General features: G+C 43.8%; 1 protein-coding gene across 1 annotated transcript in view; it reads right to left on the bottom strand.

The window, feature by feature from the left end:
* vps13d (vacuolar protein sorting 13 homolog D) overlaps window positions 1-18,552 on the bottom strand; it is an 80,445-nt gene that overhangs the window by 22,477 nt on the left and 39,416 nt on the right. The window contains exons 36-53 of the mRNA XM_084187303.1: window positions 15,597-15,702; window positions 15,291-15,443; window positions 14,868-15,003; window positions 14,657-14,704; window positions 14,271-14,421; window positions 13,863-14,079; window positions 12,917-13,170; window positions 12,324-12,515; window positions 12,061-12,187; window positions 9,775-9,917; window positions 8,119-8,249; window positions 7,721-7,896; window positions 7,148-7,271; window positions 6,691-6,926; window positions 6,393-6,495; window positions 6,022-6,179; window positions 4,972-5,080; window positions 4,352-4,522 (exon numbers count right to left, since the gene is read on the bottom strand). Coding sequence (XP_084043429.1) covers window positions 4,352-4,522; window positions 4,972-5,080; window positions 6,022-6,179; window positions 6,393-6,495; window positions 6,691-6,926; window positions 7,148-7,271; window positions 7,721-7,896; window positions 8,119-8,249; window positions 9,775-9,917; window positions 12,061-12,187; window positions 12,324-12,515; window positions 12,917-13,170; window positions 13,863-14,079; window positions 14,271-14,421; window positions 14,657-14,704; window positions 14,868-15,003; window positions 15,291-15,443; window positions 15,597-15,702 — 2,735 coding nt within the window. The remainder of the gene's footprint in view (window positions 1-4,351; window positions 4,523-4,971; window positions 5,081-6,021; window positions 6,180-6,392; window positions 6,496-6,690; window positions 6,927-7,147; window positions 7,272-7,720; window positions 7,897-8,118; window positions 8,250-9,774; window positions 9,918-12,060; window positions 12,188-12,323; window positions 12,516-12,916; window positions 13,171-13,862; window positions 14,080-14,270; window positions 14,422-14,656; window positions 14,705-14,867; window positions 15,004-15,290; window positions 15,444-15,596; window positions 15,703-18,552) is intronic.

Consider the following 18,552-nt stretch of genomic DNA (forward strand, 5'->3'; position numbering starts at 1 on the left):
ATGGAAGAAGTTCAAAATGACGGTCAATCACCCTCGGTCTGGGGCTCCATGCAAGAGCTCACCTCGTGAGGCATCAATGATCACGAGGAAGGTGAGGGATCAGCCCAGAACTAAACGGCAGGACCTGGTCAATGACCTGAAGAGAGCTGGGACCACAGTCTCAAAGAAAACCATTAGTAACACACTACGCCGTCATGGATTAAAATCCTGCAGCGCACGCAAGGTCCCCCTGCTCAAGCCAGCGCATGTCCAGGTCCGTCTGAAGTTTGCCAATGACCATCTGGATGATCCAGAGGAGGAATGGGAGAAGGTCATGTGGTCTGATGAGACAAAAATAGAGCTTTTTGGTCTAAACTCCACTCGCCGTGTTTGGAGGAAGAAGAAGGATGAGTACAACCCCAAGAACACCATCCCAACCGTGAAGCATGGAGGTGGAAACATCATTCTTTGGGGATGCTTTTCTGCAAAGGGGACAGGACGACTGCACCGTATTGAGGGGAGGATGGATGGGGCCATGTATCGCGAGATCTTGGCCAACAACCTCCTTCCCTCAGTAAGAGCATTGAAGATGGGTCGTGGCTGGGTCTTCCAGCATGACAACGACCCGAAACACACAGCCAGGGCAACTAAGGAGTGGCTTCGTAAGAAGCATCTCAAGGTCCTGGAGTGGCCTAGCCAGTCTCCAGACCTGAACCCAATAGAAAATCTTTGGAGGGAGCTGAAAGTCCGTATTGCCCAGCGACAGCCCCGAAACCTGAAGGATCTGGAGAAGGTCTGTATGGAGGAGTGGGCCAAAATCCCTGCTACAGTGTGTGCAAACCTGGTCAAGACCTACAGGAAACGTATGATCTCTGTAATTGCAAACAAAGGTTTCTGTACCAAATATTCTGATGTATCAAATACTTATGTCATGCAATAAAATGCAAATGAATTACTTAAAAATCATACAATGTGATTTTCTGGATTTTTAGATTCCGTCTCTCACAGTTGAAGTGTACCTATGATAAAAGTTACAGACCTCTACATGCTTTGTAAGTAGGAAAACCTGCAAAATCGGCAGTGTATCAAATACTTGTTCTCCCCACTGTATATATAGTTGAAGTCAGAAGTTTATATACACCTCAGCCAAATACATTTAACCTCAGTTTTTCACAATTCCTGACATTTAATCCTAGTAAAAATTCCCTGTCTTTGGTCAGTTAGGATCACCACTTTATTTTAAGAATGTGAAATGTCAGAATAATAGTAGAGAGAATGATTTATTTCAGCTTTTATTTCTTTCATCACATTCCCAGTGGGTCATAAGTTTACATACACTCAATTAGTATTTGGTAGCATTGCCTTTAAATTGTTTAACTTGAGTCAAATGTTTCGGGTAGCCTTCCACAAGCTTCCCACAATAAGTTGGGTGAATTTTGGCCCACTCCTCCTGACAGAGCTGGTGTAACTGAGTCAGGTTTGTAGGCCTCCTTGCTCGCACACACTTTTTCAGTTCTGCCCACAAATGTTCTATAGGATTGAGGTCAGGGCTTTGTGACGGCCACTCCAATACCTTGACTTTGTTGTCCTTAAGCCATTTTTGACACAAATTTGGAAGTATGCTTGGGGTCGTTGTCCATTTGGAAGACCCATTTGCGACCAAGCTTTAACTTCCTGACTGATGTCTTGAGATGTTGCTTCAATATATCCACATAATTTTCTTTCCTCGTGATGCCATCTATTTTGTGAAGTGCACCAGTCCCTCCTGCAGAAAAGCACCCCCACAGCATGATGCTGCCACCCCCGTGCTTCACGGTTGGGATGGTGTTCTTCGGCTTGCAAGCATCCCCCTTTTTCCTCCAAACATAACGATGGTCACTATGGCCAAACAGTTCTATTTTTGTTTCATCAGACCAGCGGACATTTCTCCAAAATGTACAGTCTTTGTCCCCATCTGCAGTTGCAAACCATTGTCTGGCTTTTTTATGGCGGTTTTGGAGCAGTGGCTTCTTCCTTGCTGAGTGGCCTTTCAGGTTATGTCGATATAGGACTCGTTTTACTGTGGATATAGATACTTTTGTACAGTGAGGGAAAAAAGTATTTGATCCCCTGCTGATTTTGTACGTTTGTCCACTGACAAAGAAATGATCAGTCTGTAATTTTAATGGTAGGTTTATTTGAACAGTGAGAGACAGAATAACAACAACAAAAATCCAGAAAAACGCATGTCAAAAATGTTATAAATTGATTTGCATTTTAATGGGGGAAATAAGTATTTGACCCCTCTGCAAAACATGACTTAGTACTTGGTGGCAAAACCCTTGTTGGCAATCACAGAGGTCAGACATTTCTTGTAGTTGGCCACCAGGTTTGCACACTTCTCAGGAGGGATTTTGTTCCACTCCTTTTTGCAGTCTTCTCCAAGTCATTTAGGTTTCAAGGCTGACGTTTGGCAACTCGAACCTTCAGCTCCCTCCACAGATTTTCTATGGGATTAAGGTCTGGAGACTGGCTAGGCCACTCCAGGACCTTAATGTGCTTCTTCTTGAGCCACTCCTTTGTTGCCTTGGCCGTGTGTTTTGGGTCATTGTCATGCTGGAATACCCATCCACAACCCATTTTCAATGCCCTGGATGAGGGAAGGAGGTTCTCACCCAAGATTTGACAGTACATGGTCCCGTCCATCGTCCCTTTGATGCGGTGAAGTTGTCATGTCCCCTTAGCAGAAAAACACCCCCAAAGCATAATGTTTCCACCTCCATGTTTGACGGTGGGGATGGTGTTCTTGGGGTCATAGGTGCATTCCTCCTCCTCCAAACACGGTGAGATGAGTTGATGCCAAAGAGCTCCATTTTGGTCTCATCTGACCACAACACTTTCACCCAGTTCTCTGAATCATTCAGATGTTCATTGGCAAACTTCAGACTGCCCTTTATATGTGCTTTCTTGAGCAAGGGGACCTTGCGGGCGCTGCAGGATTTCAGTTCTTCACGGCGCAGTGTGTTACCAATTGTTTTCTTGGTGACTATGGTCCCAGCTGCCTTGAGATCATTGACAATATCCTCCCATGTAGTTCTGGGCTGATTCCTCACCGTTCTCATGATCATTGCAACTCCACGAGGTGAGATCTTGCATGGAGCCCCAGGCCGAGGGAGATTTACAGTTATTTTGTGTTTCTTCCATTTGCGAATAATCGCACCAACTGTTGTCACCTTCTCACCAAGCTGCTTGGCGATGGTCTTGTAGCCCATTCCAGCTTTGTGTAGATCTACAATCTTGTCCCTGACATCCTTGGAGAGCTCTTTGGTCTTGGCCATGGTGGAGAGTTTGGAATCTGATTGATTGATTGCTTCTGTGGACAGGTGTCTTTTATACAGGTAACAAGCTGAGATTAGGAGCACTCCCTTTAAGAGTGTGCTCCTAATCTCAGCTCGTTACCTGTATAAAAGACACCTGGGAGCCAGAAATCTTTCTGATTCAGAGGGGGTCAATTACTTATTTCCCTCATTAAAATGCAAATCAATTTATAACATTTTTGACATGCGTTTTTCTGGATATTTTTGTTGTTATTCTGTCTCTCACTGTTCAAATAAACCTACCATTAAAATTATAGACTGATCATTTCTTTGTCAGTGGGCAAACGTACAAAATCAGCAGGGGATCAAATACTTTTTTCCCCTCACTGTACCTGTTTCCTCCAGCATCTTCACAAGGTTATTTGCTGTTGTTCTGGGATTGATTTGCACTTTTCGCACCAAAGTACGTTCATCTCTAGGAGACAGAACGCGTCTCCTTCCTGAGCGGTATGACGGCTGCGTGGTCCCATGGTGTTTATACTTGCGTACTATTGTTTGTACAGATGAACGTGGTACCTTCAGGCGTTTGGAAATTGCTCCCAAGGATGAACCAGAGTTGTGGAGGTCTACAATTTTGTTTCTGAGGTCTTGGCAGATTTCATTTGATTTTCACATGATGTCAAGCAAAGAGGCACTGAGTTTGAAGGTAGGCCTTGAAATACATCCACAGGTACACCTCCAATTGACTCAAATGATGTCAATTAGACTATCAGAAGCTTCTAAAGCCATGACATCATTTTCTGGAATTTTCCAAGCTGTTTAAAGGCACAGTCAACTTAGTGTATGTAAACTTCTGACCCACTGAAATTGTGATACAGTGAATTATAAGTGAAATAATCTGTCTGTAAACAATTGTTGGAAAAATTACTTGTGTCATGCACAAAGTAGATGTCCTAAACGACTTGCCAAAACTATAGTTTGTTAACAAGAAATTTGTGGAGTGGTTGAAAAACGAGTTTTAATGACTCCAACCTAAGTGTATGTAAACTCTTACCCAAAATACCCCCAAAACTAACCTGCAGCACTCGTGTGGGTCCGTCAGGCAGGACTTGGACAGACAGCACACCAGAGCCAGGCCTCATCTTCTGGTTGATGAACTGCTGCTCTGGGCCCAGCTCCAGCAGGCCTGCAGCCGGACCCAGCACCACCTCTGCCCCGTCAAACAGCCCCTCCACACCACCGTTCGCCTATGGGGGGGGGGGGTCAGAGGTTAACACAGAGGGGCACAGTAAATAAAAATGGAGCTATATTTCAGATTGGAAGCAACATTTGGTAAGACTTTGTTTTAGGTGTCTACATACAGTATAGGACTAATATACTAGCTAAGTGTTTCTAAGCTTCGTAGGTCACATTGTCAAAAGTGTCTCTGAGCTCTAATTATAAGAACCTTACTCAACAGCATTATGAAGTACCTATTACACATTTCAAGACATTCACCTGTAAATGAAGTGTTACTTAATCTCGGAAAAATCCTATTAAGTGTTTAACAATGCAAGATTAGATACAAAGAACTAATGAATTCTGGAATTATAATCAGATTATAAGAATTTGATATGGACACCTAAAATACTTCTAAAATAAAGTGTAACTGCAAAAGTATGTTTGATCTGCAGATAGTAAGAGGCGTTCTACCCACCTGTACCACCAGCCGGGGCAGGCCACAGGTCAGCATGCCTGAGGAGAAGTGCCAAGTCTGGGTAGTGCTGCGCCGCGGGTCTGGCCTCCTCAGCATCAAGGGCTCATAGCTAGGGAAAAGGGGGAAGAAAGAGAGAGAGAGAGAGAGAGAGAGAGAGAGAGAGAGAGAGAGGACAAGGATGTCAGATACAGGTAAATATATACTGAACAAAAATATAAATGCAACAGGCAACGATTTCAAAGATTTTACTGAGTTACAGTTCATGTAAGGAAATCAGTCAATTGAATGAATTATTTAGGCCCTAATCTATGGATTTCACATGACTGGGAATACAGATATGCATCTGTTGATCAGAAAACCAGTCAGTATCTGGTGTGACCACCATTTGCCTCATGCAGCGCGACACATCTCCTTCGCATAGAGTTGATTAGGCTGTTGATTGTGGCCTGTGGAATATTGTCCCACTCCTCTTCAATGGTTGTGCGAAGTTGCTAGATATTGGCGGGAACTGGAACACGTCGATCCAGAGCATCCCAAACATGCTCAATGGGAAACATGTCTGCAGGCCATAGAAGAACTGGGACATTTTCAGCTTCCAGGATATGTGTGCAGATCCTTGCGACATGGGGCCGTGCACTATCATGCTGAAACATGAGGTGATGACATCTGTAGCATTGTGTTGTGTGATAAAACTGCACATTTTAGATTGGCCTTTTAGTGTCCCCAGCACAAGGTGCACCTGTGTAATGATCATGCTGTTCAATTAGCTTCTTGATATGCCACACCTGTCAGGTGGATGGATTGTCTTGGCAAAGGAGAAATGCTCACTAACAGGGATGTAAACAAATGTGTGCACAAAATTTGAGAGACATAAGCTTTTTGTGCGGATGGAACATTTCTGGGAGCTTTCATTTCAGCTCATGAAACATGGGACCAACACTTTACATGTTGTGTTTATACTGAATTTTTGTTAAGTGTAGATACAGGCATATACTATAAAGATGAAACCACACATAAGAATGGTTTATAGTCAGGGAAGCAGTGACTCACTGATTGTCGGTGACCGCTGCCAGCCCAGCGATGTCCAGCACCAGGGAGGAGTCCAGGGGGCGTGGCTGAGCAGGCTTGCTCTGTGGGGGGGAGGAGCCTTCGTGACACAGCATTCCTGTTCCCGTCATCCGCCAAAGCTGGGAACGCTTCCCCGGCTCCTGAGATAACAGGAACGTTTGGAATATTGTTATTTTGAAGTTGGAAAAATAGTCTGTAAACTGTCTTAAAGCCTTTTTATTCATGGGTTTTCAAGTGGTCACTTCACTACTGAAAGATCTATGAAACCCAATGGAGAGTTCTGCCCCAGTCAAACAAAATGGGTGAAGTAGATACTGCTACGTTTAAGGGTGTATTTGATATAATCGTTGTACCTTTTTCTTGAGGATGACTCTCTGGGTCTTGGTCTCCACATCTAGCACCAGTTCAGCACCTGCCACCACCCGTTTTTTCCCCACCGGTCTCTTCCCTGCATCCCTGTAGAAACACAACAACATGAATCAGCGTTTATGTTTGGGTTCATTAGAGCATACCGTAGCAAAACATTTTATAACTGAAAACGAAGTCCAGTTAGTCCCTTCCTGTTTGTCTGTTTTTGTCCGTTTGGTATGCAATGAACCTGACCCTGGCTCTGAGCTATGCCTGTCCATACTCCGTCTCTCTCATACTCACTGAGAAAAAGTGTATGTGGCAGCGATGTAGATGAAGTTCTCATAGTAGAGCTTGTTGTACTCCCGGAAGAAGTTCATGTCTGCGGTGACCTCGGACGAGCCAGCACCCTTAACGATGAGAGTGAGGTAGGGCGGCAGGGTGGGCTCGTCACAAGCAAAGTCCATCACTGATCCCGCCTTCACCTCCGTGTGAAGCCGGATGTCTGCCACCCCATGCTGCCAGAACTGGATGGGCACCTGCAGTAATCAAACTCGGTTTGAGATTTAGAATCTCAATAACATTATGGGCGCAGAAAATTCAAAAATAACAGCATGCCAGTTACAATGCAAACTCCAATGTTTTATTTGAGTGTTTGGCTCCAACATTGTTAGTTTCCCGATCTCTGTATCTACATCTATGGCTCTGAGAGAAACTGTGATATGAGAGTTCACCCCTGCAGACGTTTCCAGTACAGTACCTCCGAAATGTTGTCGATGCGGAACGGCGGTGGCAGTTGGTCGGTGTCGCTGAAGCAGATCTGATAAGTGGCTCCCTTCAGTGTGATCTCAGCTCGCAGGAAGAAACAGTTGCCCAGTGTGTCTCTGTCATGGAAACAACACATTACAGCACAACTACAGTAGAGGCATTTTCTGTAATAGTTAACCATTATAATGAGTTGGGTATGGCATTATAAAGTTGGCTATCTCTGGGGTTTCAGACAAGTGTTTAATAATTTATAAACATTAAAAGTGCACTATGCAGAAATCGCTCCGCCATTTCCTGGTTGCAAAAATTATAAGTTTGCCTAATTTCAGTTTATGTGACAAAACAAGCAAGTATAGTGTAGAGAATCCTTGTACCATCTAAAACAGCTGTGAAATATATTTTCCATAACCAAAAATATTGTAATATTAAGTTACATATATAATTTTTTTAACCTTTGGAGCAGCTATGGTGTGAGGGATTTGTTCTTACTTTATTTTCACCAGAGCACCATTTTGGATGTATGTACAGTATAGCCGTTTTCTCAGATAGTCGTATAGTCTTTTACCTCATGTTGACATGGAAGGACTTGGGCTTGTTGACCTCGAAGCCTCCGGACCATGTGCAGTTCTGGGTGTCCATGAGGCGCACACACAGAAGCTGATCGTAGTCGTTCCTGGGCCAATGGAAAACCACGCTGGAACCCGGCAGGGTGGAGATGTAGCCCTCTGGGTTCGCTGTGCCCTGGAGTCATACAACAACAACAATAAGGGTTATTGACATGGTCTTTATCCTGAAGCATTGCTGCTGTATGACTAGCTCCAATAAAGATAATGTTTGAGGCCTAAAACAGCGGACATTTGCTTTCTTGAGGCCTAAAACAGCGGACATTTGCTTTCTTTTCATTGCTTTGTTTTGTCCATTTGGATGTGTCTAATTCCTGTCTTTGCACTGTCAGTCACTCACCTTTCCCCTGGCAAACTCCCTCTGGGAGAAGGCCAGTTTGTGGGTGGAGCGGTTGTCCAGCAGGTACCGAGGGGCAAAGGTCACGATGTGGGTGTCTCTGTAGCGGCCCTTGCCTTTACGAACGTTGATGCCTGTGTGAAAACACAAAACAGCAGATTTCAGCGCTGCAACAGGACATGCATTCAGAAAGAATTCAGACCCCTTGACTTTTTCCACGTTTTGTTACGTTACAGCCTTATTCTAAAATGGATTAAATTGTTTTCCCCCCTCATCAATCTACACACAATACCCCATAATGACAAAGCAAAAACTGTTTAAAAAACCCAGGAAATATCACATTTACATAAGTATTCAGAACCTTTACTCTGTACTTTTTTAAAGCACCTTAGGCAGCGATTACAGCCTTGAGTCTTCTTTGGTATGACGCTGCAAGCTTGGCACAACTGTATTTGGGGAGTTTCTCCCATTCTTTTCTGCAGATCCTTTCAAGCTCTGTCAGGTTGGATGGGGGGTGTCGCTGCACAGCTATTTTCAGGTCTCTCCAGAGATGTTCGATCGGGTTCAAGTCCGGGCTCTGACTCGGCCACTCAAGGACATTCAGAGACTTGTCCCAAAGCCACTCCTGCGTTGTCTTGGCTGTGTGCTTAGGGTCGTTGTTATGCTGGAAGGTGAACCTTCGTCCCAGTCGGAGGTACTGAGTGCTCTGGAGCAGGTTTCCATCAAGGATCTCTCTGTACTTTGCTCCGTTCATCTTTCCCTCTATCCTGACAAGTCTCCCAGTCCCTGCCACTGAAAAACATCCCCACAGCATGATGCTGCCACCCCCATGCTTCACCGTAGGGATGGTGCAAAGTTTCATCCAGACGTGATGCTTGGCATTCAGGCCAGAGAGTTCAATCTTGGTTTCATCAGACTAGAGAATCTTGTTTCTCATGGTCTGAGAGTCCTTTAGGTGCCTTTTGGCAAACTCCAAGTAGGCTGTCGTGCCTTTTACTGAGGACTGGCTTCCATCTGGCCCCTCTACCATAAAGGCCTGATTGGTGGAGTGCTGCAGAAATGGTTGTCCTTCTGGAAGGTTCTCCCATCTCCACAGAGGAACTATGGAGCTTTGGTACCCTTCCCCAGATCTGTGCCTCGACACAATCCTGTCTCGGAGCTCTTTGGACAATTCCTTCGACCCCATGGCTTGGTTTTTGCTCTGACATGCACCGTCAACTGTGGGACCTTATATAGACAAGTGTGTGCCTTTACAAATCATGTCCAATCAATTGAATTTACCACAGGTGGACGCCAATCAAGTTGTAGAAAAATCTCAAGGATGATCAATGGAACAGGATGCACCTGAGCTCAATTTCGAGTATCATTGCAAAGGGTCTGAATACTTGTGTAAATAAGGTATTTCTGTTTTTTATTTGTAATATATTTGCAAACATTTCTAAAAAACTGTTTTCGCTTTGTATTGAGTGTAGAGTGATGAGGGAAAACATGTATTTCATCAATTTTAAATAAAGGCTGTAACGTAACAACATTTGGAGAAAGGGAGGGGGTCTGAATACTTTCCAAATGCACTGTAATAGACAAGGCCAAGGTCAACAAATGGGCACCAATGTGAGGTGTTGTTGTTAGGCTACTTGTGGTTGTTGTTAGGCTACTTGCCTATGTTGTAGATGAGTCCAGGTCTATTCCCATGCTGGATGACCTTCACTGCCCTCACTCCACTCCCACCGTCCAGGGAAAAGCCCTGGCACCAACCGGGAACCCCGTCCGGATGGATCCCTCTCCCTATCCGCATGGTGCACCTGAGAGAAATGGAGAGATGAGAGAACCGGAATTGTGGAAGCAATATGGTGGAAGCTCAACTGTTTTTTAGGATGTGAATTAATACATGGTTAATGAACTAACTAGTTTAGAGTTTGATTTCTAGCTGCTAATGTGTTGTCTATTAATATATAGCCTACCATCCTTCTGCAATGTCTCTCTCCCTCTCGTCGCGCACACACACAGACGATGCAAACGTATACACAGAAATTCACATTACGGACAGAACTCGCAGTGCAGCCACTGGAAAGGATCTCCCTTGAGAAAACTAGATTATTATAATTTTTTACAGCAATCTAGTTGATTTATTCAGCTACATTGCGCAGTAACATGTTTTCCTCATCGCAAACGCAAAGTGCTTTTAGACTTTTGATACCTAAATAATCGTATATTGAACATTTGTTCAAATGATGGTTTTGTGGTAGTATTACTAAACTGTGCAACACTGCTCCTTTTATATACACTACCAGTCAAAAGTTTGGACACACATACTCATTCAAGGGTTTTTCTTTATTTTTACTATTTTCTATATTGTAGAATAATAGTTAAGACATCAAAACTATGAAATAACACATATGGAATCATGTAGTAACCAAAAAACTGTTAAACAAATCAAAATATATTTTTATATTTTATATTCTTCAAAGTAGCCACCCTTTGCCTTGATGACAGCTTTGCACACTCTTGACATTCTCTCAACTAGCTTCATGAGGTAGTCACCTGGAATGCATTTCAATTAACAGGTGTGCCTTGTCAAAAGTTAATTTGTGGAATTTCTTTCCTTCTTAATGCATTTGAGCCAATCAGTTGTGTTGTGACAAGGTAGGGTTGGTATACAGAAGATAGCCCTATTTGGTAAAAGACCAAGTCCATATTATGGCAAGAACAGCTCAAATAAGCAAAGAGAAACGACAGTCCTTCATGACTTTAAGACATGAAGGTCAGTCAATACGGACATTTCAAGAACTTTTAAAGTTTCTTCAAGTACAGTCGCAAAAACCATAAAGCGCAATGATGAAACTTGCTCTCATGAGGACCGCCACAGGAAAGGAAGACCCAGAATTACCTCTGCTGCAAAGGATAAGTTCATTAGAGTTACCAGCCTCAGAAATCGGCAATTAACTGCACCTCAGATTGCTGCCCGAATAAATGCTTCACAGAGTTCTAGTAACATACACATCTAAACATCAACTGTTCAGAGGAGAATACATGAATCAGGCCTTCATGGTCAATTTGCTGCAAAGAAACCACTACTAAAGGACACCAATAAGAAAAAGAGACATGCTTGGGCCAAGAAACACGAGCAATGGACATTAGACCGGTGGAAATCTGTCCATTGGTCTGATGAGTCCAAATTTGAGATTTTTGGTTCAAACCACCGTGTCTTTGTGAGACGCTGTGTAGATGAACGGATGATCTCCGCATGTGTGGTTCCCACCGTGAAGCATGGAGGAGGAGGTGTGGGGGTGCTTTGCTGGTGACACTGTCAGTGATTTATTTAGAATTCAAGGCACACTTAACCAGCATGGTTACCACAGCATTATGCAGCGATACGCCATCCCATCTGGTTTGCCCTTAGTGGGACTATCATTTGTTTTTCAACAGGACAATGACCCAACACAGCTCCAGGCTGTGTAAGGGCTATTTGAACAAGAAGGAGAGTGATGGAGTGTTGCATCAGATGCGATGACCTGGCCTCCACAATCACCCGACCTCAAACCAATTGAGATGGTTTGGGATGAGTTGGACCGCAGAGTGAAGGAAAAGCAGCCAACAAGTGCTCAGCATATGTGGGAACAGGTGACTACCTCATGAAGCTGGTTGAGAGAATGCCAAGAGTGTGCAAAGTTGTCATCAAGGCAAAGGGTGACTACTTTGAAGAATCTCAAATATAAAATATATTTTGATTTGTTGAACACTTTTTTGGTTACTACATGATTCCATAGGTGTTATTTCATAGTTTTGATATCATCACTATTATTCTACATTGTAGAAAATAGTAAAAATAAAGAAAAACCCTTGAATGAGTAGTTGTGTCCAAACTTTTGACTGGTACTGTATGTGAACAATAAAAGGGTTCAGGTCTAGAATCAGAAGTGGAACCAGGCCCTACAGCGCACTCACATGGCTGGCTGCTCCTTGTCAGTGTAACAGAAGAGCAAGGGGCTGAGACTCCTGGCTAACTCGTGCTCCTCAAACTGACCGCCCGCATCCGTCTTCCCATTGTCCTGACGGAAGATCAACGGCAGACCTGAGGGGAAGAAAACAGAACCGTCAAAAGGTCAATACTTATTTTAATTCCATTGACTGTGTGTCTGTGTGTGTGTGTGTGTGTGTGTGTGTGTGTGTGCATGTGTTCTGCTTATGAGGAGGGATAGAGTAAGCACCGGTCTTGTTGATGAGCCAGTAGGGTGCTGAGATGAGGATCTTGAGCGCCCCCTGTGCCCGCAGGATGATGCGTATGGTGAGACAGAGCAGGCGCTTGTTGGCGTCATACAGCCGCATGCGCACCACATAGTTCTGGGTACCAGGGGGAATCAGAAGCTCTTTACACACAGAGAAGTTCTCTAGCAGCACCCCTAGTGGAAGGAGGATGAGGGGGGCACAGTCAGGGTCAGGGTGAAAAAGTGTGGAGTAGGCTGTGTAGATCATGTAAAAGTCCAAATATGTGATTTCAGGCTCTAGGCAACAAACTATAAAAACTGAACAAGAGGGTGAATGCTTTTCAAGGCACTATATATACTATATATATTATCATTACATCAATAGTGCATTTCCATTATGGAGTTTTACACCAGTCCTTGGTTTTTACACCAGTGTTTCCACCTCTGAGGCTTAGCCCACAAAGAGTCCAGGACCATGGCCCTAGTATACCTAGATTACATGGCTATGATATAGTATTATTTCCAGGTCATGCACATTGAGATTCTTAATAGGTGGAGAGGTGATTAGATGAGAATGGCAGCAATGGGACTCTGACCTAGCTCCATGTTCTGAGAGGTGTCTGCAGCGTGCAGCACAGCCTCCTTGCCCGGCTTCAGGGAGCCCTTGATAGACGTGCCCTTGATGTAGTAGTTGAGGTCGCAGGGCAGCAGGTTGGCCAGCACCAGCGTTGGCAGCAGGTAGATGGTGTGGCCTGGCTGCCAGTAGATCTGCTTGGAGCTGCCCGAACCCGATACAGTCTTGGCAGGCTGCTGGTCCGGGTAGTTCTCCTTCTTGATCACCACGCAGAACCTAAGAGAGGGCAGGAGAGAGGAGGAGAGATGGGAGAGGAGTGGAAGAGAGTAACTGAGAATGTATCACATGTAAGAAAAAAAAGAATATTATACATTTCGCCTGAGGGTTGAAATGCCAATAACATGCACTTGTGGTTTAAACAAGTAGTGTAAATTTGGGAGACCAATTCTATCAAAACCAGGGCAGGGTTAGACTAGAAATAAATACATGATTTTCAACCTCTAAATGCCTGGCTATGAAAAGCCAAGTGACATTTACTCCTGATGTACTGACCTGTTGCAACCTCTACAACCACTGTGATTATTGTTAGACCGTGCTGGTCATCTATGAACATTTGAACATCTGGCCTTAACGGCCATGTATTGTTATAATCTCCACCCGGCACAGCCAGAAGGGGACTGGCCACCCCTCAGAGCCTGGTTCCTCTCTAGGTTTCTTCCTAGGTGTCTGCCTTTCTAGGGACTTTTTCCTAACCACTGTGCTTCTACATCTGCATTGCTTGCTGTTTGAGGTTTTAGGCTGGGTTTCTGTATAGCAGTTTGTGACATCTGCTGATGTAAAAAGGGCTTTATAAATACATTTGATTGATTAATTTTGTATGATTTGTTTGATTTATTTCTGGACTGAGCAGACTCTACTGTCTCAGTGTGCTGGGTGCAGACTGTCTGTGTATTGCACTGGAATTTTACCTGAAGCTCCGTTTGAGGTGGTCCTCAAAGTCTGCTGACTGGCACTCCCTCTTGTTACTCTTGACCTCACCGGGTCTCTCCACGCTGGTCCAGTGGATGGGCATCTTGCAGAAGAACAGGCCTAGGCCTTTGGGCCGTGCCTGCAGCCGCCACGACGTCAGGTGGAGGGGCACCGCCAGGGCCTCGCCGGGCAGGATGGGCGGCAGCACCACAGGCTCTGAACAAACACAGTTTGAGATACTTATATTCCGTCTTTTAACAATTCAATTTACTTATTTTCCTTCTTTAACAAATAAATAGTCTAATCTTCATGTCAATTGTTTTCACTATTCAGTGTTTTTTTTGCATGGGAAATGGCGCCTCCCAGTGTGAGGGTGAACCCATCATGTATCATTGGGGTGAACTCACTGTCTGGTGCTGAGGGGCTGTCTAGCCGCACCTCCATGGGGACTTCCAGGCGGTTCTTGACCATGAGGGCTGAACGCACTGTGATCACCTTCCGGGCACTACCCTCCATGGTGATGGAGAAGACCACGCGCACCGGCGGCAGAGCTGAGAACTACAACCACACACATATCAGAGCCTAGTCCCACACACATATCAGAACCTAGAACCACACACATATCAGAACCTAGAACCACACACATACCAGAGCCTAGAACCACACACATACCAGAGCCTAGAACCACACACATACCAGAGCCTAGAACCACACACATATCTGAACCTAGAACCACACATAAAAGGGGGCAAGTACTGGCTTATAGAAGAAATGTGATTGAAAGAACACTTACATAGACATGTGGGTGTATGATGTTGGTCCTGCTGATAGGGCTGCCCACCTAGAAAATGTAAAGAAATATCACAAACAATAAGCACAAAGCAGCATAATGCCAATGATATATAGGAAACGTGAGAGCCATGTTGATGGAATAAACTATACAGCTGTAGTTTTTTAATAGCCAAGTAAGACCACCGCTCTTGACCTTTGATCTGAAGACTCACCGTGTTAGAGGGGTTGTTGCGGTCGGGGGCGGCGTAGCGGAAGAACACGCCCACTTTGTCCACGGACACAGGTTTGACCTGCTCCCAGCCACCCACACGCACCAGCAGCTGATGTAGCTTCAGCTCATGAGTGTGTCTGCAGAGAAACACAATAACCAACAGTTCAGAATACACAGATAGACAGATCTCAGTCCAAGTTTGCATTCATTTTTACATTTTAATAATTTAGCAGACGCTCTTATCCAGAGGGATTATATTTAATACAAGGTAGTTAGTTCCCCAGATTGGCATTCACAGCTATGAATTATGAATTGTGTGCGATCACCAGTTTAAAGTCTTATTCCCTCTCTTGTCCGTTGACTTTTTTGTTCTTTCGGTTTTAATCCCTATATGAAAATAACGGTGATGCGCCAGAAACCATACCTATGCCTGAGTTTCTCTCGAGCTTCAAACTCAAAGGGAATCTCCTCTCCGGGCAGTACCTCTCGCCACTGGCTGACATTGTGGGTATCGTCTGTGCCTGGGCCGTGCACGTGGGATATGGAGTCTGCACTGCCACTGTGAGACAGCGCCACCCTGTGGGGAAATGGAGCACTCTGGTTACCAACATGCAATGATTCCATGATTCAGGAAGGCTCAACAATAAAATGTAGAATGCCTAGGCTGCACATTTTTAAAGGTAGACTCAGCAATATGACATTATCAGTGGGAAGACTCTGCTCCACTGACCTTGTAGGGGTGGTGGTGAGGGTGGCAAACCACATGGTACACCCTGTGTGATTGCGCAGGGCGTAGGGTACAAACGGCTGCCTCCGCTTGGACAGCTTCACGTCAGCTATAAAGCAGGCAAAGACAGTCAAAGACATGAGTGGTATTCTTTACTATGGACCGGGCCTATAACTGTAACTTCAAACTTTCAACCACTTTCCTGACAGTTACTTAAAAAATATATTCAATATATTAAAGAATATATTGGGCTCTCTGGAATATAAAACATGAACTTGAATTTCCATCTATTGCATTTGAAAAACAATGACAAAAACAATGGCTTTAAAAAAATTAAATGCAGATATCCACATCAAAATGCCATTCATTGGATGCTTCCAAAGTTAATGCACAACATCATTAATCAATTCCAAATGTCAGCATGAATTTCCGAATGTAAGTATTCAATCATGTGTTAGACAGATGGTTCCATGGTGGTCCGATAACAACATGACCTACCACCAAGATGCTCATTCAAATAAAGACAGGAGGAGGATGCACAGATGAGATATACAGTTGAAGTCGGAAGTTTACATACACCTCAGCCAAATACATTTAAACTCAGTTTTTCACAATTCCTGACATTTAATCCTAGTAAAAATTCCCTGTCTTTGGTCAGTTAGGATCACCACTTTATTTTAAAGAATGTGAAATGTCAGAATAATAGTAGAGAGAATGATTTATTTCAGCTTTTATTTCTTTCATCACATTCCCAGTGGGTCATAAGTTTACATACACTCAATTAGTATTTGGTAGCATTGCCTTTAAATTGCTTAACTTGGGTCAAACGTTTCGGGTAGCCTTCCACAAGCTTCCCACAATAAGTTGGGTGAATTTTGGCCCATTCCTCCTGACAGAGCTGGTGTAACTGAGTCAGGTTTGTGGGCCTCCTTGCTCGCACACGCTTTTTCAGTTCTGCCCACACATTTTCTATAGGATTGAGGTATGGGCTTTGTCATGGCCACGCCAATACCTTGACTTTGTTGTCCTTAAGCCATTTTGCCACAACTTTGGAAGTATGCTTGGGGTCATTGTCCATTTGGAAGACCCATTTCTGACCAAGCTTTAACTTCCTGACTGATGTCTTGAGATGTTGCTTCAATATATCCACATCATTTTCCTTCGTCATGATGCCATCTATTTTGTGAAGTGCACCAGTCCCTCCTGCAGCAAAGCACCCCCACAGCATGATGCTGCCACCCCCGTGCTTCACGGTTGGGATGGTGTTCTTCGGCTTGCAAGGCACCGCCTTTTTCCTCCAAACATATTGATGGTCATTATGGCCAAACAGTTCTATTATTGTTTCATCAGACCAGAGGACATTTCTCCAAAAAGTACGATATTTGTCCCCATGTGCAGTTGCAAACCGTAGTCTGCCTTTTTAATGGCGGTTTTGGAGCAGTGGCTTCTTCCTTGCGGAGCGCCCTTTCAGGTTATGTCGATATAGGACTCGTTTTTACTGTGGATATAGATACATTTGTACCCGTTTCCTCCAGCATCTTCACAAGGTCCTTTGCTGTTGTTCTGGGATTGATTTGCACTTTTCGCACCAAAGTACGTTCATCTCTAGGAGATAGAACGTGTCTCCTTCCTGAGCGGTATGACGGCTGCATGGTCCCAAGGTGTTTATACTTGCGTACTATTGTTTGTACAGATGAACGTGGTACCTTCAGGCAATTGGAAATTCCTCCCAAGGATGAACCAGACTTGTGGAGGTCTACACTTATTTTTCTGAGGTTTTGGCTGATATCTTTTGATTTTCCCATGATGTCAAGCAAAGAGGCACTGAGTTTGAAGGTAGGCCTTGAAATACATCCACAGGTACACCTCCAATTGACTCAAATGATGTAAATTAGCCTATCAGAAGCTTCTAAAGCCATGACATCTTTTTCTGGAATTTTCCAAGCTGTTTAAAAGGCACAGTCAATTTAGTGTATGTAAATGTCTGACCCACTGGAACTGTGATACAATGTATTATAAGTGAAATAATCGGTCTGTAAACAATTGTTGGAAAAATTACTTGTCCTAACCGACTTGCCAAAGCTTTAGTTTGTTAACAAGACATTTGTGGAGTGGTTGAAAAACAAGTTTTAATGACTCCAACCTAAGTGTATGTAAACTTTCGACTTCAACTGTACCAACGGTTCACATTGACAAAGCATGCTCTTTTAAGCTTGGTAAGGCAAAAATAAACCATTACTCAGAGGTAAATAATAATAGTAAACAATAATCACAATGGATTCGATTTCTATAGATTGACATTGAATGGGGGAGGTGAAACAACATGAAACAAACAGAGAGAGAGAACAAAAAGGAAAGTCTGTCACTGGGAATATGCTAATAATCTAACATGACTCTGGCACCAGACACAATGGTTCAGTTCTAACATCTATAATGGGGGCGGGGGCGTTACTTTCATCAGTAAATCCTACTTAAAAGTGCATCGTTAGCATCCAACCTATTGGTTTTCTAAAATCACTGTTGGATTACGGATCAATTAAATACCATCTCTGAAGATGTGAATTATACTGACATTAGTTTAACCTTGGACATATTTGCCGATATCGTTACAAGATAGTGAAACACTAGTGTTACATTTCTATTTTAGTAATTTAGCAGATGCTTTTATCCAGAGCGACTTACAGTAGAGTGAGTGCATACATTTTCATATTTGTTTTTCTTTCGTACTGGTCCCCCATGTGGGAATCGAACCCACAACCCTGGCATTTCAAGCGCCATGCTCTACCAACTGAGTCACTTTGCATTAACGTTGCACTTAAGTAAGGATAGCAATGATGCACATGATTAAGAAAAAGCATTGAGATGGGGAACCCCATGGTGTGGAGACCATAGAAATAGAATTACAAGTACCACTTCTGACCACCGGTCCACCCATTCTACTTAAGGATTCCCATTCTAG

Source organism: Coregonus lavaretus (assembly GCF_964263955.1).
Source record: "Coregonus lavaretus genome assembly, chromosome: 22".
Classification (NCBI taxonomy): domain Eukaryota; kingdom Metazoa; phylum Chordata; class Actinopteri; order Salmoniformes; family Salmonidae; genus Coregonus; species Coregonus lavaretus.